Raw genomic sequence first — 20602 nt, 5'->3', positions numbered from 1 at the left:
GGTCCTCACTGTGAGGTCCCCCGTTCTGGAAAGCAGCCCCTGAGGCCCTCACTGTGAGGTCCCCCGTGCCAGAGAGCAGCCCCTGAGGCCCTCACTGTGAGGTCCCCCGTGCCGGAGAGCAGCCCCTGAGGCTGGGAAGTCTGGGGCTCGGCCTCTGCTCGGGGAGCTGTTCCGTGTCCTCTTCTTATTTGGAGCATCAAATGCATAGGAAAGTTTCTGGGCAGAAGCTTTACTGCTTCCCATTTGCCTCCAGCCAGGGCAGGGGGTTGGAGAGAACCGGGTGTCGTTCTGGGCTCCTCCTGGCTCCTCCCTTCCTGGACAGGCCCAGAGTCCCCGTGTCCAGCCCAATCTCTATGCTGCGGCCAGGCAGCACTGAGGCGTCTGCACCTGCCTCTGGTTCTGGGAGGGCCCTGCCCCACGTGTGTGCGTGTGTGCGTGTGTGTGTGTGTGTGTGTGGTTGGGGGATGCAGGGAGTCAATAGCTGGGGAGCCTGGGAGTGTCTAGCCGGGGTGCTTTGCCTGGAATACCCACAGGACTCCCCAGGTGTGGAGGGCGGCACCACCCGCAGGCTGGGAGAGGCCGTGGGCCTCACACTGTGGGCTCGGGTAGTCAGGAGGGAGCTTGGGAAGCAAGCTCTGGGGCTTGGTCCCAGGGAGGGAAGGCGGCCGGGACCTGCTGTGACCGTGAAGTCCTCCGTCCCTCCCACCAACCCCACTGCCCACCTCCCTGCATCCTGGACCAGCACCTCCACCCTGCCCCCACCTGGCCTAGAGCCCTCCATGGGCTGGAACTTATGCGGTCACTGCTGGGCAGAGTAAATGGGGCTGAGCCCGCCCCCTGCAGCAGCGTGCCTGTGGCCATGGTGCCCCAGAGAGAGTGGCCAGTGCCAGCCTCCATGCCACAGCGTGGTCAGCAGCAGGCAGGCAGGTTTGGGGGTAGCCCAGGACGGGCCACTGTCATCCCCCATCCCAGGCCGGCTGGGGTGTAAGACAGATACTCCAGCTGGGCCTTGCCCCTCAGCCTGGCCTCCAGCCCTCCTTATACCAGGGGACAATGGGGGCTGCTGTACTGTGGCAGGGGTGTCCCAGACGATGTCCATGGCCACGACCAGCAGGATCGTTGAGAAAGGACAAATGTCCCTTCCCCGTGGGCCCACTCACACCCAAACCTCTCTCCAGGTCTCTCTGGGACAGGCCCCCACCATGACACACCCATCACCTGAAGGCACCATCCCAGCGTGCCATGACGCAGGCAGGGGCTGCAGGTGGCCAGTAGTCGGTGACCTCCTGTGGGGACGGCCCACGGGATGTGGCTGGCGCTGGTCCCAAGGCCCAGGGAAGGACAGTGGGGCCAGCCTCTGCCCTCTGCCCCAGGCCCACGGCCACCCTCTCCAGTCTGAGGTCAGGGGGCTCCCCGCCCTGTCTCTGAGGGCTGGGGGATTGGCCCTGCTCAGTATCCATGAAGAGCCAGGCCACCGACTCCTGGGCAGGCCCCAGCCACCGAGATCACCCACCGCAGCTGGACGAGGCCTGGGGTGGGGATGGGGTCCTTGCAAGTCTAGGTCCCCAGGGCAGCACGGCCACATGGCCCACTGACCATCCGTGCGCCCGGAAGCCCAACGGCGAAGGGCTCTGAGGGTCCAACCCCGAGGGCTCCCTCCGCGCCCGCGCTGGGCACCAGGTGGGAGGAAACGGGGTGCGGAGACCCTGGGCGGCGCCGAGACTCGTCGGACCAACGCTGGAAGGAACGAACTAGCGTCTGCCTGGGATCCGGGCTGGAGCTTTCCCCAGAGGGCTCCGAGGGGCCGGAGGGGCGCGGGGGTGCTGGGCGCGGGGCTCCCAAGAAAAACACGGCGAGGACGCGGGTTCTCCACAACAGCGCTGTGTTCTCGGCCTCAGCTCCGCGCAGGTTTCCACAAAGACGCGCGTGGCTCCGGGTCGTTGTCCTGGTCCCCGCGCCGGTCCCGACTCACGGGGTCCGCGGGCTGCAGCTCCGCCCGCCGAGCGGCACGAAGGACGCGCCCTGCAGGACCGCGGCGCGGAACGAGCGGCAGCGCTTGCAGGGCCAGGCGGGCGGCAGCAGCCCGCGACACACCAGGCAGGGCAGCCCTCGGGGGTCCCTCGGCAGCCCTGGGGAGGGAGGGGCGCTGAGACCGCGTGCGCCGGCCCCACATCCCCCCGGCCGCGCCTCCCTCCACCCCGACAGCACCCGCCCGCCCGGCGCGCGCCCGGACCCCCTACCCGCAACAGCGCCTTCCTCCACCAGCGTCCCCAGGCCCCGCACCCCCACCACCGCTCCTCCAGTCCCCTGACCGTCCCACACGCCCCGGGAACCCTGGACTGCGTCCACAGACCCTGAGCCCACAGACCCCTCAAATCTCGCCCCTGTGCTCTCTTACCCCAGCCCATCCCCGACTGCGCCCCAGGCCCCCTGATTGCGCCTAGCGCCCCTTGACCTCGTCCCCAGGCCCCCAGACCGCGCCCACCCCTCCCTCAATCCACACCCACCAACAGGCGACGCCCACGCCCCTCAAGGCCACGCCCCCCCGCAGGCCCCCCAGGGCCACCCTCGTCACCTGCAAGACCAGCCCAGGCGGAGAGTCCAGCCCCAGATGGCTCCCAACTCGCTCCTACATGGAGCCCACATGCTTCCCCCAGCTTTTGGATAACCAAGACCTCCACTCAAACGCGGGCCGGGGGGCGGGAGTGGGGCGTCATGCCTCTGGGATGAAGGCTCTGCGGATGGATGGTACCCTTCTCCACCCCCCTCACCCTCTGTAACACTCCTCTGCCCGGGCCCCCACCCCAGAGGGGCAGTCCAGCTCTGCCTCTAGCTCATCAGCCTCTTCCAGGCGAGTCCTGCCTAGAAGGACCCAACCCACCAGGGCATTTGGAGAAGATCAGCCCCCGCCCCAACTCCTCCTGCTCTGCTGTGCCTGGGCTCAGGCTCAGATGCCTGGTGCTGAGGACCTGTCCCCACTGGGCCGGGACCACGTGGGTGGTGGGCACAGGGCGATGCCTGCAGACAAGGGCCAGCAGCGTGCTGGGCCAGCCCCAGAGTCCCAGGATGGATCAGCGGCTGGAGGGCTCAGGAGGGAGGTGGGAGTGTTAAGACTAGGGGTGCTCCAGGAGCCACCGAGCCCTGTCCCCACGAGAGGCTGCACCGGGTGCAGGCCATCTGGTCACGCTGGCACCTTCGAAGTGGACCTGGGCTGGGGCTCCCAGTGGAGCTAGAAGACCTGCTGCCCACAACCTGTGGTCAGACCTCACTAGGGCCCATGGGCTGTTCTGATGCCAGGAGCTGCTGGAGGGAGCACGCCCCAGGCCAGCCATCCCATGCGGTGCCCGTGGTCTGGCAGGTGGCTGCAGTCCGTGCCCCCTCCTGCATGGACTCAGAGGTGGCAGCCATGATGGGCGAGAGCAGGTAGGTGCCATCCACTGCGGGGCTGGCCACTCAGCGAGGCCACCCCCTGCATGGGAGCTGCTGCTTTTCAAGGACTTTCACACAGTTCCTTGGAGCGTCACAGGACAGGCAAGGCTGGCAGGTGTGACCACCATGCGTCCCTTTCACCCGAGAGGCTGGGGCCTTGGCCTGGCTCTCACTCGCCTCCAGCCGCTGCCCTTGCCCTGGGGCTGTCCCATGGCTCTGGCCAGCCCTTCTTAGTGGGGTGAGCCGGTGCCAAGCCCCGTCCCCCATGTACTGGGGCCGGTGAGTCAAACTTCAGGTTTCCCAGGCCAGGAAGGGCTAGGGTAAGGCCAGCCTGCATGTTTGCTGCAGCTATAGCTGGTGGGGGAGGGAGAGAAGGAGTCTCAGGATGGAGTAGGGATGTGGGGTGAAGGGGGGACTCCCCGATTTTCCCAGCCTCCGGGGCTAAAGGTTCCCAAGCAGCCACAGCCCAGCCCAGAAGTGCAGGCACCACCCTGCTGGGGCGCCCACCACCAACAGCAAACTCCGGGCCCCAGGCTGAGTCACTCTTCCCGGGGGTCTGGGTGGGGGGAGCCCCCAGTGCCTGTGCAAAGCAGTCCTTGGTTTCCAGGAACCTCGGAAGGGCTGGGCCAGCCTGGCCCACGGGACAGGCCAGGACCCGCATGGCACAAGCAGGGCATGAGTCGCAGGAAGAACGAGGTGGGAGCAGCTCCCACTCCCCGGGGCTCTCATCCCAGCGGAGAGACGCAGAGAGGCCAGGCACAGGACTGGGAGGTCAAGTCTGCAAGGGTGGCCCAGCAGGCCAGTCAGCACTGTGGGGCAGGGCCTTGTCCCCCAGGCACCCAGGGCCTTATAGGAGCCACCGGGGTGCCCAGAAAGTGTGTGTCCAGTGAGTCCGGGAAGAGGCTGGGCCTGCCCTAAGCCAAGGAAGAGGGGACATGGTGTCTGCAGCTCTCCGTGTGTCTGTGCGTGATTAAGGGAGCGTGCATGAGCTAGCCAAGAGCTGGTGTGGGGCCTGGACCCTGCTGGGGGAGGGGAGGCCCAAGGCCTGGGCCCCAACCCTGTATGGAGGCCGGGGCTGGGGTGAGACTCACTGCGGGGCGTCAGCAGGCTCTGGGGAGCCACTAAAGCTCATGGGGTACACTCAGTACCAGGGAGTCAGTCTGGGACCCAGACCAGCCCTTCCAGGGAAAACCACCAAATAGGGGCATAAGATTGGAAAAGCGTCACAAAAGCAAGCAAAAGCAGCAGGCAACCAGGTAAGGGTGGACCAGGTCCAGGCCAGGGAAGGTGAGTGAGCCAAGGAGAGGGCGCTCTGAAAGGTACGCGGCCCCGAAGCTCCTCACTCGGAGGCTTCACCACCAGGGCCACCTGGAGCTCTGGGTCCTGGAGTGTGGCGACAGAAGACACCCCATGCCCCCAACAATGTGGCAGCCCCAACATTTGGGTGCCAGGATGAATCAAAAACAGCTGGGCGTGGTGCACACCTGTGGTCCCAGCTCCTCAGGAGGCTGAAGTGGGAGGATCGAGTGAGCCCAAGAGTTGGAGGCTGCAGTTGGAGGCTGTGACTGCACCACTGCACTCCAGCCTGGGTGACAGTTGGAGGCTGTGACTGCACCACTGCACTTCAGCCTGGGTGACAGAGTGAGATCCTGTCTCAAAAAAAAAAAAAAAAAAAAAGAGAAAGAAAAAGTAAAAAGGTCAAATAATTTTATTAAAAAGTAGAACTTCTAAAAATGAAAACTTTAAGAAATTAAAACTTGAATGGGTTGATAGCATCCTTAAATGAGCTGGAAGACAGGTGAGGAGACATTTTTAGAATGCAGCACAGGCAGCTAAATAAATCAAAGAAGTGGGAGATTAAAAGATACCGGGAGAGAGAGAGAAGGCTTAGCAAACATTTAGTTTGTGTTCCAAAGGGAAGGAGACAGAACGGGGTGGAGGCAATATTTAAAGACATAATGGCTGAGAGAGTCCATAATTGAATAATGACACCAGCGCACACATCAAAGACATTCAAATTCCAGATCGAATAAGTAAAAATCAAATTGAATACTCAGATATCGTATTAAAACAGCCTTAAAAGCTGGTAGGTAGAACCGACAGCTCCCCTTGGAGAGTAATGGCTGACTGCCGATTTTCCGAGAGCCACAGCAAAAACAAGACAGTGGAAAGACATATTCAGTGTTTGGTGGGAGAGTGGCTGCAACCTGGACTCCTGCCACGGAGAATCTGACTCTGTCATGAACCTGTGTGGACCAAAAGATATTGACAGACCAAAAACTCATCCGAGCGTCCCACCACTGGTGCCTCCCTAAGGGACACTGTCTTGAGCAGAATGAAAGTGGTTCAGAATGAACATGGCTGGAAGTCTGAGACTCAGGAAGAGTGAAGGGCAAAGAGGAATATATGTAGTAAATCTAAAAACCAGTGGCTGTGCAAGCGATGATGATAATGACGCCCAGTAGACTGTTAAAAACATTATTAAACAGCCTGACAGCAATAGCAGTAAGTCAGAAGGGAGCAGGGACTTCACATTTTCCAGGCTTCAAAGTCGATGTATTGTCAGGTGGGTATAAGTGTCACTTCCTTCACTTTAGATTTTGGTAAGTTAAGCGTGCAATGAGTCATTTGTAGGCAGTTAGTAAAACACTAGAAACAGAGTCTGTAACCTCCAAACCAGAAGAAGGAAAAACCAAAATGAGAGAAGAAGCATCATTGAAAACTAAGGCAAGAACAGAGAGAAAAAGGAACATAGAATAGATGAGATCAACAAAAGTTAAATGAAATCAGATGCTAGATACTGTGGTCATCAGGCTCCAAGGCAGCCCACAGTGATCCTCATCCCCAGGCACTCATGCATGTGTGCTCCCCTCCTGTCTGGATCAGGCTTGGAGCACGTGGCCAGTAGAACATAGGAGCAGCAGGGGTACGTGATGTCTCGGGTGAGGTCATAAAGACCTCATGACTCTAGTGGTCTCTCTTGAATCACTCACTGGAGGAAGCCAGCTGCCATGTTGTGAGGACACTCAAGCAGCCCTGTGGAAGGTGCACGTGGGAGGGACTGATGGGGGGTGCACCATCAGGGAGGTGGGTCCCCAGCCCGAGGCAAACCTTCAGATGAGGCTGCCTCAGTTGACACTGGAACTGAGCCTCAGGAGCATCCCTGAAGCAGCACCATGCCAATGAGCCCTTCTCGGATTCCTGAGCCACAGAAAACGTGGAGGGTAAGTGTTTGCTTTGTCAGCAGCTCTGCTTTGCAGTGATTTCTTAAGCAGAATCAGTCACCACAGAATCCATGTACACAGTTACCTTAAACGTAAATGTTACGTGCACTGGTTAAAAGATTAAACATTGGCAGTCTGGAATTTTATGCAGAGGAATATGTAAAACATAAGCTTATATAATGATGAAAGAAAAAACATACCAGGCAAATCCTCATCAAAATAAAATGAGTAACAATCTGAAAACTCTAAAGCAAGGACTGACAGAATTATATGCATCTCCAAGATTCTTATCATACTTTGCTTAGTAACTGATAAGCAGACGAAGAAAATGAAATATGTCAACAACACAATAAACAAATCTGGTCCAACTCGTGATGCTGAACAGTCTCAGAACCGCACATTATTTGCACCAAGAAACATTTACAAAAATTAACCTCCTAAAGCAACTGACAACCATCTAACGACGCGCAGTCCTCCATCTGACGTGCACTCCTGCACCTGACGACATGCACTGATGAAGGCCTGGCATCCCCTGTCGCAGTTAATAGACTCCTGCCCCCTCTTAGCACTGCAGGTCCATGCAGGTGTGGAGCAGCAAGTATAAGACACAAAAGGCATAAAGATCATAAGGGAAGAAGTGAAATGGAATTTGTTTGCAGGTGATGTGACTTTGTAGAAAACCCAGAGGCATCTACAAATTGCCAGAACCAAGAGGTGAATTTACCAACACACTGGGACACAGTGTCCATGTACAAAAGCCATTGCATTTCCCACATTTTAGCAACAAACAAGTGGAAAAATAAAATTTCAAATACTATTAATAAAAGCATCAAAATGTATTTGTAAAATATACTTACAAAAGTATCAAAAATCCATCAAATACCTAGGAATAAATATAATGAAAACTATGCAATAATATTGCTTGGAGAAACTGAAAAATACCTAAATAAATGTTGAGATACATCACGTGCAGGGATCAGAAACCTCAATATTGTAGGATATCAATTCTCCCCAAAACGATCTATAGATCTAATGCAATCTCAATAAACATCCCAGCAGGTCTTTTTAAAACTTAACACGAGACTGGACGCAGTGGCTCATGCCTATAATCCCAACACTTTGGGAGGCCGAGGCGGGTGGATCACAAGGTCAGGAGATCGAGCCAGGCCAACATGGTGAAACACTGTCTCTACTAAAAATACAGAAAAATTAGCTGGGCGTGGTGGCGCGTGCCTGTCATCCCAGCTACTCAGGAGGCTGAGGCAGGAGAATCGCTTGAACCTGGGAGGCGGAGCTTGCAGTGAGCCAAGATCGCACCACTGCACTCCAGTCTGGCAACAAAGAGAGACTCTGTCTCAAAATAAATAAATAAATACTTAACATGAAAATTCAGGCCAGGTGCGGTGGCTCACGCCTGTAATCCCAGCACTTTTGGAGGCCGAGGCAGGCAGATCACAAGGTCAGGAGTTCGAGACCAGCCTGGCCAACATAGTGAAACCCCATCTCTACTAAAAATGCAAAAATTTAGCCGGGTGTGGTGGTGGGCGCCTGTAATCCCAGCCACTTGGGAGGCTGGGGCAGGAGAATCACTTGAACTCAGGAGGCGGAGGTTGCAGTGAGCTGAGATCACATCACTGCACTCCAGCCCCAGCGACTATGTGAGATTCTGTCTCAAAACAAACAGACAGACAACAACAACAGCAACAACAAAACCATTCAAATGACATAGAGTAGCCAACACAACTTTGAAGAAGAAACAAAGTTGGAAAATGTACACTCTCATGTTTGGTTTTGTTTTGTGTTTTGTTTTTGAGGTGGAGTCTCTGTCACTCAGGCTGGAGTGCAATGGCGCGATCTCAGCTCACTGCAACCTCTGCTTCCTGGGTTCAAGCAACTCTCCTGCCTCAGCCTCCTCAGTAGCTGGGATTACAGGTGCCTGCCACTCGGCCTCCCAAAGTGCTGGGGTTGCAGGTGTGAGCCACCACACCCGGCCCACTGTCATATTTGAAAACTTCAAAGACAGTGTGGTATTGATATAAGGATAGGTAAATAGATTGTTGAAACAGCATAAATAATCCAGAATTCCTTCAAGACAGTCTGTTTTTGACGAAGATGCCAAAGTAATTCAGTGGGAGGAAGGATGGTCTTTTTGATGATGGCGCTGGAACAACTGGACCGCCACAAGAAAATCTAAATTTAACATTTTATTTAGGAAGCAAGAATGCAATTCAGGGCATACACACAGACGGGGTGATCTCACTATGTCTGAAGAACCAAGAGAAGGTTGGGAGTTTTCTTAGAGAAATGCTCTGTGATGTTTCACAAGCAAGCTCACTAGAAAGACCAGTAAGCACCAGGAGACTTGTGGGGCTCTGACCGGTGAACGATGGCGTGGGTGAAAGTACTTTCAGAGTCCCAGCAGGTTGTTTCAGCAGCTCACAGATAAAACTGTCTTTGGATTACATGGGCTGTTTTAGGTGCTGGGCTCATGAAAAGTTTAATTTTTGGAGCAGGTGCCAGGTTATGTTCTGAGTATTTTTTTTCCTTGCCCCTTGATTCTGAATTAGTTGTGTAGGACAAGAATGAGCCCATTTGTATCACTGGCTTTTACAACACCATACACAAAAATTCACTCAAGATGCATCATTGACCAAAATGTGAAAGTCAAAACCACAAAGCTTGTAGAAGGAATCACATAAGAGCATCTAAACGCCTGAGGGGCTGGACACCCTGTTTACCCTGAGCGATTATTACACACTGCATGTCTGCATCATCCTATCTCATGTAATCCACAAATAAATACACCTACAGGGCACCCACAGGAAAAAAAAATTAGCAAAAACTCCAAAAATAAAAGAATCACTAAGAAAGCAAAAAGGCAAACCACAACCTGGGAGGAAACAGTTCCATTGTGCATATCTGACAAATAAATACACAGAAGAGGCCTGGTGCAGGGGCTCAGGGCTATAATCCCAGCACCTGAGGTCGGGAGTTCAAGACCAGCCTGCCCAACATGGTGAAATCCCGTCTCTACTAAAAATGCAAAATTAGCTGGGCATGGTGGTGCATGCCTGTAATTCCAGCTGCTCAGGAGGCTGAGGCAGGAGAATCACTTAGAATCCCGGAGGCAGAGGGTGCAGTGAGCCGAGATCGCGCCATTGCACTCCAGCCTGGGCAACAGAGTCAGACTCTGTCTCAAAAATAAATAAATAAATAAATAAATATAAAGAATATATAAAAGCCACTGTTAGTAACCAACCAAAGACGAGCAACCTAATTTTACAACAGTAAAAAGACTTAGTAAGACATTTTGCAAAGCAAAATATCTGCATGGCTAATGAACAAAGTGCTTAGCATGGCTGGTCACCTGAAAAACAAGAGTTAAAACCACGATGAGATACCTGTACACCTACCAGACTGGCTAAAAACAGAGCCTGACAATACCCAGTGTTGGCAAGGATGTGGGGCAACCAGGACTCTCATGTGGTGGGTGGGAGTGCAAAACACCACAACCACATTGGAAACTGGAAGTTTCTTCTAAAGCAAAACCCAAGCATCCTTCATGACCTAGTGGTGAAACTCTTGGACACATGGCCGAGACAGACAAAGGCACACGTCCCCGTAATGGCCGGCACGGGATGATCAGAGCAACTTCATTTATCACAGTCCTACACTGGAAGCAAGGCAGCTGTCTGTCAGCAGAGGACCAGGCAGGCTCTGGCACATGTGTGCAATGCAGTACTGCTCTTCACCAACAAAGGGTGCACACCTGTCACACTATACAGCCACTGCACCTCAGAGCGGAGGGTCAGACACGGAAGTACACCGGCCACTCTGCACAGCCGCTGCATCTCAGAGCAGAGGGTCTGAGTTCGAGATTAACCTGACCAATATGGTGAAACCCCATCTCTACTAAAAATACAAAAAAAATTAACTGGGTGTGGTGGCACAGGCCTGTAATCCCAGCTACTCAGGAGGCTGAGGCAGGAGAATCACTTGAACCCAGGAGGCGGAGGTTGCAGTGAGCTGAGATTGTGCCACTGCACTCCAGCCTGGGCAATAGAGCGGGACTCCATCTCAAAAAAAAAAAAAAAAAAAAACCAGATCTGCCGGGCGCAGTGGCTCATGCCTTTAATCCCAGCACTTTGGGAGGCCAAGGCAGGTGGATCACCTGAGCTCAGGAGTTTGTGACCACCCTGGCCAACATGGTGAAACCCTGTCTCTACTAAAAATACAAAATTTTAACTGGGCATGGTGGCAGGCGCCTGTGGTCCCAGCTACTCAGGAGGCTGAGGCAGGGGAATCGCTTGAATATGGGATGTGGAGGTTGCAGTCAGCCAAGATCATGCCATTGCACTCCAGCCTGGGCAACAGAGTGAGACTCTGTCTAAAAAAAAAAAAAAAGATGTCTGTTCTTCCCAAGATCTGCAGATTCAAGGTGATCCCAGCAGTTTGCTGTTCTTAAGCCGACAAGCTCCAAGGGCAGCGTGCACTTCCTGTCCTGCTGGCCGGACGAGGCCAGGTGACCCTGTCGCCACAGGCATTTTGCAGCACAAGCTCTGAGTGCACCGGTGCGGTTGCCTGACTGTCACGGAACAAACACACCCCAGGTAGCCACTAGCGTAAGGCCGAGGGGCACGTGGAGCCGGCCTGAGCCCAGCCAGGAGTCTGGAAGCAAGCCCAGCTACTCCCAGCCGTGCCCTCGCCTGACCGGGAAACGCTCGTACGCACGGGTTGGAGTTGCTTGCCATGCATGGCAACCACAGCAGGAACCCGACTCACGCACGGACGCCAGCACCCGCGAGTGAGAGGCGCCTCCGACACGTGGTGTCGGCTTTGGAAGCAGCTGGTGGGTGGTGAGGAAATGTCACAGATCTGGAAAGAGAGAGGCCTCTGTAAGGTGGTGTCAAAACGCCAGGTTGAATCAACAGTCATCTGTGGGGACTCCGAAGGCAGGCAATCTGCCCAGTGAACTCGCAGCACCGGGCAGAAGGGTCTGGAGGGAGAACCCTGGTGGCACGGCTGGTATGTGAGGATCAAAGGCAGAGGAGATCTTTCCTCTTCAGCATGAGAATCCGGCACTGGGCTAAGCCTCCAGCTGCCTCCCGCTGGTGACCTGGTAAAGGGGAACATAAACTCCTTTGGTCGGCGACATTGCTTACGGCAAAACTGCCCTGTGGCGGGCAGACCACGTGGGGACTGGGGAGGTCACTGGTGTCTGGGGGCCACGTCACGGGCCTTCCTGAGTAATCCCCACACCTGGGCGTGTGCCCTGCGGGCCGTAGCCATGGGGCTGCTGCAGGAGGAACTTCACCTCCTCTGGGGCAAGAGGCATCTCCGTGAGTGGTCCCAGCCCATGAATCTCAGTGGGAATCAGGGAGGCGGCAACACCTGCACGCCATGGTAAAGACTCCCATCATGCCCTTGTAAAGACTCCCATCATGCCCTTGTAAAGACCCCCATCATGCCCTTGTAAAGACCCCCATCATGCCGTCCTAAAGACCCCCCCACGCCATCGTAAAGGCCCTCATCACACCGCCCTGAAGACCCCCATCATGCCCTTGTAAAGATCTTCATCACACAGTCCTAAAGACCCCCATCACGCCTTTGTAAAGACCCCCATCGCGCCGCCTAAAGACCACCACCACACAGTCCTGAAGATCCCCACCACGCCCTCATAAAGATCCTCATCACACCCTCGTAAAGACCCTCATCACACCGTCCTGAAGACCCCCATCACGCTGCCTAAAGACCCCCACCACACCCTCCTAAAGACCCCCATCATGCCGTCCTGAAGACCCACATCACACCCTTGTAAAGACCCCCATCACGCCACCTAAAGACCCCCCCATTGCCAGGCGCGGTGGCTCAAGCCTGTAATCCCAACACTTTGGGAGGCCGAGGCGGGCGGATCATGAGGTCAGGAGATCGAGGCCATCCTGGCTAACACGGTGAAACCCTGTCTCTACTAAAAACACAAAAAACTAGCCGGGTGAGGTGGCAGGTGCCTGTAGTCTCAGCTACTCGGGAGGCTGAGGCAGGAGAATGGCGTGAACCTGGGAGGCGGAGCTTTCAGTGAGCCGAGATCGCGCCACGGCACTCCAGCCTGGGCGACAGAGCGAGACTCCGTCTCAAAAAAAAAAAAGACCACCCCATCACACCACCTAAAGACCCCCATCACGCCGTCATAAAGACCCCCGTGTGGGAGGAGCGGGCAATGCTGCTCTGCTGGCCGCCGTGTCCCTGCCCCACGTCCTTCTCAGCGACTCTGAGGCCAGGAGCAGCCTGTGGCAGCCCTTGAAGTCTGAATGTTAGCCGAGGCTCAGAAAAGCCCGATGGGGACCAGGCGTGGTGGCTCAGACCTGTCATCTCAGCCCCTCAGAGCCTTCAGAAAACCACACACAAGAGCCCGGCAGTCACTTTTGCCGCCTCACTCAGCCGGGGAGTTTGGTGCTGTTCATGGAGCTGTTCAAGGTCCTAACTCAAATCCTCCTGACCCGCACCACACCCCAGAGGTGTGGAGACAACGGCATCACCCGCTAGGTTCTACAGAGGGGACCCCACTATCCACCTGGCCGGCACTCCCACTCCCCCCACGCCGAGACCCCCGTGCCAGGCTGGGACAGGTGCCCCAACCCCGCTCCCCGGTTCCCGCCGGCACCTCTGTCGGGGACACCCCGGGACCCCGCACCGAAGCCTGCCCTGTGCCCTGCTCTGGAGGATGCAGCAGCTGCTGGCGAGGGCTGGGGATGGAGTAGACGGCCCCCAACCCCACAGCGCACCGCGAGCGGCGCAGGTTACCTTTGCCTCCGGGCGGCGGACGCAGGGCACCCTCCACTGTCTTCAGGTTCTGCGGCACAGGTGCCGGGGGGTGTGCATTTAGCTGGTTTGGATCCCAGTGTTTGGTGGGCTGGGCTTCGGGGACATCGGTGTTTGGGGCCTGACTGTCCACATGGCGACAGGGGCAGGCCGGGAGCTCCACCTTCCCAGCAGCCTTGGTGCGGATAGGCTGCGGGGCGCCACTGCTCTCGGGCAGCCCCCTTAAGGGTGCCAGCAAGGCCAGGGGGTGCCCCTTCTCTTCCTTCAGTCCCAAGTCTCGCTGGAGAGCTGGTCGTGGGGATCCCTGGGCAGGGTCGGACATGGCCGAGGGGCCCTGTGCCTCCAGTGGCTGCGTGTCCAACAGCAAGGCCGAAGCCTTGAGGTTGCAGGCAGGCAGCACTTGCCTCCTGGCTCTCCTCACACTGACGCCTGCCACGCAGAGGTCGGACCCGCTGAATGGGGGCAGCTCGACCATAGGCTGTGGGGAAGGAACAGGTGGTGGGTGCTGGGCTGTGGCTGGGATGGTGGGGTCCACGCAGGAGGGGTCTGCACAGGAGGGGCTGGTTGGGGCACAGACCCCCACCTGACTCAGGAGTGAACACCTGGGGTCCCATGCAGACCACCAGGAGGCTCCCAGGCTCTGGAGAACCCGCGGGGAGCCAAGGCTTCCTGAGGCTTGGGGGTCAGCCTGGGGGGCCCCACACCCAGGAACTGGGCTGCTCTTTTCCTGAGTTTAGCCACAAAGAGGCCTCAAGAGAGAGGCACTGGCCATGCTTCCCAATGGCTCCAGCACATCTGCAGGCACAGGGAGGCCCCCGGAAGATCCTCGGAGTAGAGGAGGCACTGCAGGCCAAAGCAAAGGAGCAGCACAGGGGGCCTGAAGGCTGCAGGCATGGAGCCCCCCACCTCTAACCAGTCAGGGCTGGGTGAGACGGGGAACAGGACGGAGGCACTGAGCCTGAGCCACCCCGCTCGCCTGGACACCTGGAGTAGCCCCTTCCCCGGTGCCGACGCGGCACTGAGCCCCATGGGAGAGCAGGACAGGCCTGGACCCTTGGCGGGACCGAGCGTGGTCACAGAGCAGGATTGGCGTCCTCCATGGACCCCGCGGCGCTGGCGGCCTGCAGCTCCACCCTCGCCCAGCGACCAGGTGGCAAAGCATCCGCATGGCGGGCAGCCACCAAACCCCCAGGGGATGGCGCCCACCGCCCGGGCAGGGGCGGACGTGGCTCACCTGCCTCCACAGGAGCTCAAAGTTGCCGACGTCACAGCTGCGGTCCACGGCCACCTTGATGGTGTCCTCCTGCACCTGTGCACACAGCTGGGCCGTGACCGGTGTGGACGGGTGCATGGTGGGGCTGGAGTTGATCTCGATCAGCCAGGGCCTGAAGTCCCTTCCAAGGACGAAGTCGGCCCCGTAGAGCTCAAAGCTGTTCTTGCGAGGCTCCACGTGGTCCTGGGCCACCTTCATGGCGTGGATGATGGCCTTCTTCATGGACGGGTAGATGACACTGCCCCACACGGCACCACGGCCCTGGCGCTGCAGGTACTCCTGGAACTTGGCGCTGGTCCACATGTTGTGTGCGGGCAGCAGGGGGCTGCGGCCCACGTCATTCTTCAGGTGCTTCTGGACGGCGTTGTTGCACAGGTGGATGGCACTGTGGGGGGGACAAGGGGCAGGTGCTCAGCCTCCGCCGGCCCAGGAGGGCACCCAAGGCCGGTCCTCCCAGCCACGCTGCGTCCACCTAGCTGGCTCTAGAGAACCCTGCCCCCGAGGACTCCCACCCTTTGCTGGAGGGGCCTAGTTGGGATGAGTGTTACTGTCCCAGATGGAGAAACAGGGCTCAGATTGGTCATGGGATTGGCCAGGCGCACAGCTCATGGCTGGAGGCCCAGAAACGGGTGCTGGAAGGGGGCCCTGGCTTCTCACTGCCTGGGAGCTGCTTTTGCACAGTGAGTTCCTGGACCCCCTCCAGGCCCACTTGACCAGAGGCAGCGAGCAGGTGAGGTTCCAAGCACCTAGCCGGCTCCTCCCAGGCCTCCTCTGGGTGTGACTTCGAGCAGGACCCACCAGGCATGACCGCAGCCCCTCGCCTGGGCCGGAGCTAACTCCCCTGCAAGGTCTCCGTTACGTGACTCTCGGGCCTCCCTGGATCCTCACTCTCTTGAAAAGCAGACCCCCTGCCTGCCCAGCCATCAGGCCCCCAGCACCTCACACCAAGTGAGAACCGCAGAATGGTCAGAGGAAGGCTTGGCACAGACAGAGGCTGGCAGGCCTCACCGTGCGGGCAGCACATTTCTGAGGACCCCACAGGCTCTCGCCATCCTGCCCACGAGGGGTCCCGGGTGAGGCGCGGGTCCATCCACCCCGGGCAGCACACTCGCCTCCACCAGGCGCCCCACACGCCACCGCCCCTGAACCGGGGCCCAGGTGCTGCCCACTCCATTCCGATCCCCCGGGCACAGGCAAAATGGTGCCTCTTAAGATTTTCCAGAAATGATACAGAGTGTGGGGTGTAGGGTGCTGGCTTTGAAGGTCAGTGGGCCTGGGCCTGTCCCTGGGGGAGGTCATCAGCCTCCCAAGCCTCAGTTTCCCCCCATCTGTGCCTCTCGTGGTGGCAGGTGGCAGTGAGGGGGTCCTGCCCGTGATGCTTCTCACTGCGGCTGCCCCAGGCAGGTGGGCAGCAGCCCGTTCCCTGGCCTGAGGCGTCCAGCTCACCCACCGCACTGACCTGTCCAGCTTGTCCAGGGAGAAGCGCTGTGTTGAGAACCGCAGGTAACTCTCCTTGTAGAACCAGATGGTCAGGGGGTTCCAGTCCGTGACGAGGAACCACTGTCTGATGTCGAACTTGGTGTCATAGATGAGCAGTGGCGTCTCGATGTACTTCTGGACCACCCACTTGTTGTCCCTGGGAAGAGGGTGGTCTGTAGCCGCCAGCTCCAGGATCTCTTCCACACGGTCCATGCACACTATGTCTGCAAGAGGCCACCGCTCAACCCAGCATGCCCAGCCCCTGTGCAGCGGGACCGAGCTCCTGAGCCCTGGGGCAGGGTCGCAGCTTGGCCCTGAGACCTGCACTGGCTTTGTCCAGGGCCAGCAGGCAGCATTGCTGGTGGGGGGACCGGGGACAGGGAAGGCTTAGCGCTCATGGATGAGGCTGAAGCCAGTGCCAGTCTCCCCCAGGCTCTCCCCCAACAGAACCAGCCTCTGGACTCCAGAGGGGACACAGAGATCAGTGAAGGGGCAGGGACAGAGATACTTTTAAAAGGGAGCCAGCAGGATGGGCGCGGTGGCTCAAGCCTGTAATCCCAGCACTTTGGGAAGCCGAGGCAGGTGAATCACTTGAGGTCGGGAGTTCAAGACCAGCCTGGCCAACATGGTGAAACTCTATCTCTACTAAAAATACAAAAACTGAGCCGGGTGTGGTGGGCACCTGTAGTCCCAGCTACTCGGGAGGCTGAGGCAGGAGAATCGCTTAAACCTGGAAGGTGGAGGCTGCAGTGAGCCGAGATCATGCCACTGCACTCCAGCCTGGACGACAGAGCGAGACTCAGTTTCAAAAAAATAATAATAATAAAAATAATAAAAAGAAGAGCGTAGACCAGTTTGTGAATACAGAGGAGGAAATCCTGATTAACCCGTCAACCCAGATTCAGCCTTGTGATTGGAACACATGCTGTGAAGACGCCTCCAGGTCTGCCCCAGGGCCAGAGTCCTGACCCCCACGCCTGCCTCTGCGTTCTGCTCCCACCCTTCCTTCCCTGTGGCGCTGTGGGCCTGAGCCTGCCTCTCACTCACGGCCCCTGGCATCAAGTGCAGGCGTTGGTGGCTATGAACTTGGTGCAGGGAGCGCCCGCACCAGGGGACTTATCTCGCCCAGATGAACGTGATGAACAAGGTGCAGGGAGCGCCTACACCAGGGGACTCACCTCGGCCCCGAGACTTGGCCGCAGGCTTTATAATCCAGATGTTCCGGAACCCGTCGATGTCCGTCTGAGGGTTCACGGATGTGATTTGATTCAGCAGAGCCTGGCACTGAGGAAAGTAATTTCTTGAATCGGAGATGAAAGCATCGCCACTACAAAGCAAGATCCAGAAAGTGCGTGAGACTTGGAGGCCTGGGTCCCGCCCCACCCACCAAGCAGGCACTCTGCTCTAGGATGGTCTGTAGCTGACCTGGCGGGAAAGGGCTGCAGGTCGGCCCAGGAAGTTCTGCCAACAGTATGGACACCTGAAAACACAGCCCTGTGAGGCTGCTCCAGACAAGGGCTGTGTTAAGACACTGGGGACCCCAGTGTGTGGGTTGGAGCCAGCCACAGGCCCCAAGCAGCACCCTGCCTGGGTGGAAACGGTGGGAGGCACGGGGCGGGAGGCGTAGCTATGGTGGAAACGTGGGAGACACAGGCCGGGGGCGGATGCAGCCATTCCCAGGTGGCTTTTAGAACTCAAGGGTGCACTAGAGCTGTTTGAGTGGCTTTTAGAACTCGGGGGTGCACTAGAGCTGTTTGAGTGACTTTTAGAGCTCGGGGGTGCACTAGAGCTGTTTGAGTGGCTTTTAGAATTTGGGGTGCACTAGAGCTGTTTGAGTGGCTTTTAGAATTCAGGGGTGCACTAGAGCTGTTTGAGTGGCTTTTATAACTCGGGGGTGCACTAGAGCTGTTTGAGTGGCTTTTAGAGCTCGGGGGTGCACTCCTGCTGCCCGGATGGTGGGGGGGAAGCCATGCCAGTACCAGCAGCTGCCCCAGGGCCTGTTGGACCCATCCTGCATGGGCAAACTCAGGGCTGTGAAGACCCAGTGTGGACCCCACGACATCCTAACAAGGTGGCCTTGGTGCAGGAGGGGGGACCAGCGGAGCTCTGAGGACACCAGCCATGACTCTCGCAGCCAGGCTGGGCTGGGGTGGGGAGGCAAAGCCCCTGAGGACACAGGACATCAGGGTTCCATTCCCACCTGCTGGGGGCAGCTTGAAGGGAGAAGTAAGGCTGGGGTGTCCCTGACAACAGGCGAGGGGCCCCACCACTGTGGAGCTGTGGCCGGGGGGGGGGGGGCTTGGGTGAGAGCCCCTGTGGTGACAAGCCCCTCCCGGGGAAGGACTGAAGGTGATCTCAGGCAGGGGCACCTCCCGGCTCTCACTGACTGCCACGTCTCCTCCGTGGTGAGCACCGCACACTCCTGACCCCAGGATGGCAACAGGACTGTGATGAGGACTTGGAGTAAACCGGATGCAGCCAGCTCCCCCCACCCCTGAAACATCCCTGTCTGTGCGGCACAGGCCAGCCCCAAACTATTGAGGTCTAAACAGGGTGGGTCACCCATGACATCCACCATGCTGGTCACAGCCAAGGCCGCCCAGGATACCAGCAAGCTCCCAGTGACACGGGGCTACAGCGACTCACTCAGGAGGATGAGCTGTGGGAAGGAATCCCTCACAGCCTCCCAGCACAGCCCAGCCCCGAGCCTGCCCTCACATTGGGAGGTGGTATCTGGGCAGGACCACCCTCCCCACAAGTGCACGCACCACTGTGTTGCCCCTGCTTTGTGGGGAGAAGGCTGTGAGCAGTGAGGGACAGAGCCACTCAGGAGCCCAGCGGAGCATCGCACAGGAGCTGGCAAGGTCCAGGAACCATGAGATGCACACCCCAAACTCGTCAGAGAACAAGCACGGGCCTCCAGATGCTGACGGCGAGCAGGGGCCACAGCCAGGGCTCTCTGGGTCCTGACGCCAGGGCACACCTGCCAGGGATCCCAGCTGAGCCCAGTAGGTGAGACTGACGGGGGGAGGCACCGGGGACTCCCAGAGAGATCCCCTCCGGCAGCAGCTGGGAAGCTCCCCTGCACGCACCTGACGTGGTTTGGGATGAGTCAGCCACAGGGACTTGCGGGGGTCCGATGCTGCCACCTGGTGGTCACCCCTGGGTCTTCCTTTTAATTCAGGTCTAAGAAAACACAGTGGGGTGCACCCTCCCGTACTCGAAAAAGTCAAGTTGCACAGTGTGTACGTCCATGTACGCTCGTGTGCACGCCACCCGGATCGAGACACGAACGCCTCGGCTCCTCAACAGGCAAAGAGACCAGTTACCAGGCTATCACTGCAGACGGGGCTGGCCTGCTCCTGAACTGTCAATGAAACCACACAATTTGTGCTCCTTTGTGTCTGGCCTCTTTCTTTTCTTTTCTTTTCTTTTTTTTTAGACGGAGTCTCGCTCTGTCACCCAGGCTTGAGTGCAGTGGCATGATCTCAGCTCACTGCAACCTCCAACTCCCAATTAAAGCAATTCTCCTGCCTCAGCCTCCCAAGCAGCTGCGATTACAGGCATGAGCCACCATGCTCGGCTAAATTTTGTATTTTTAGTAGAGGCGGATATCACCATTTTGGCCAGTCTGGTCTTGAACTCCTGACCTCGGGTGATTCCCCCTGCCTCAGCCTCCTAGAGTGCTGGGATTACAGGCGTGAGCTGCCGCGCCCTGCCTGTGTCTGGCTTCTTTCGACAGGACTGTGAGAGTCATCCACGCTGTAGCGTGGCTCAGCCCCTCCTCCTTGAACACAGTTTGGCAGTTTCCAGATTTGGGCCATCAAGAATGAAGTCCTTCTGAGGACACGTTTCCATTTCTCCTGCATAAATACCTCGGAATGGATTATCTCGGTCATTGGATATGCAGATGCCTAAACATATAAGAAACTGTCAAAGACTTTTCTAAATGGGTTGTGCCAATTTACACTCCCCTAGCCATGTCTAGAGTTCCAGCTGCTCCACACATTGGCAAACACTTGGTGATGTCAGTTTTTACTCTTTTTTTTTTTTTTTTTTTGAGACAGAGTCTCACTCTGTTGCCCCAGGCTGGAGTACAGTGACACCATCTCAGCTCACTGCAACCTCTCTGCCTCCCGGGTTCAAGAGATTCTTCTGCCTCAGCCTCCTGAGTAGCTGGGACTACAGGCACCCGCCACCACACCCAGCTAATTTTTGTGTTTTTAGTAGAGACCGTTTTCACCATATTGGCCAGGCTGGTCTTGAACTCCTGACCTTGTGATCTGCCCACCTCTGCCTCCCAAAGTGCTGGGATTACAGGCGTGAGCCACAGCGCCTGGCCCAATGCGTTCCCATTTTTAAAAGCCTTTCACGTATC

The 20602-nt window shown here is 57.4% G+C and overlaps 1 protein-coding gene across 2 annotated transcripts in view; it reads right to left on the bottom strand.

Moving 5' to 3' along the window:
• Nucleotides 1–1834: 1834 nt before the first annotated feature.
• Nucleotides 1835–20602, bottom strand: part of TTLL8 (tubulin tyrosine ligase like 8) — a 37309-nt gene continuing 18541 nt past the window's right edge. Inside the window, exons 9-16 of one of the 2 annotated variants that reach the window (XM_077949223.1) lie at nucleotides 17403–17551; nucleotides 16205–16448; nucleotides 14707–15130; nucleotides 13448–13950; nucleotides 11770–11792; nucleotides 10542–10562; nucleotides 3270–3362; nucleotides 1835–2129 (exon numbers count right to left, since the gene is read on the bottom strand). In XM_077949223.1, coding sequence (XP_077805349.1) covers nucleotides 1969–2129; nucleotides 3270–3362; nucleotides 10542–10562; nucleotides 11770–11792; nucleotides 13448–13950; nucleotides 14707–15130; nucleotides 16205–16448; nucleotides 17403–17551 — 1618 coding nt within the window. In that variant the 3' untranslated portion in view covers nucleotides 1835–1968. Of the gene's footprint in view, nucleotides 2130–3269; nucleotides 3363–5437; nucleotides 5676–10541; nucleotides 10563–11769; nucleotides 11793–13447; nucleotides 13951–14706; nucleotides 15131–16204; nucleotides 16449–17402; nucleotides 17552–20602 lie in introns of those variants that run through there. The other variant, XM_077949224.1, reaches the window with a different exon arrangement.

Source organism: Macaca mulatta, chromosome 10 (genome assembly GCF_049350105.2).
Source record: "Macaca mulatta isolate MMU2019108-1 chromosome 10, T2T-MMU8v2.0, whole genome shotgun sequence".
NCBI lineage: Eukaryota > Metazoa > Chordata > Mammalia > Primates > Cercopithecidae > Macaca > Macaca mulatta.
Note: the sequence above shows the minus strand (reverse complement) of the source record. Positions and strands in the feature narration are given on the sequence as shown.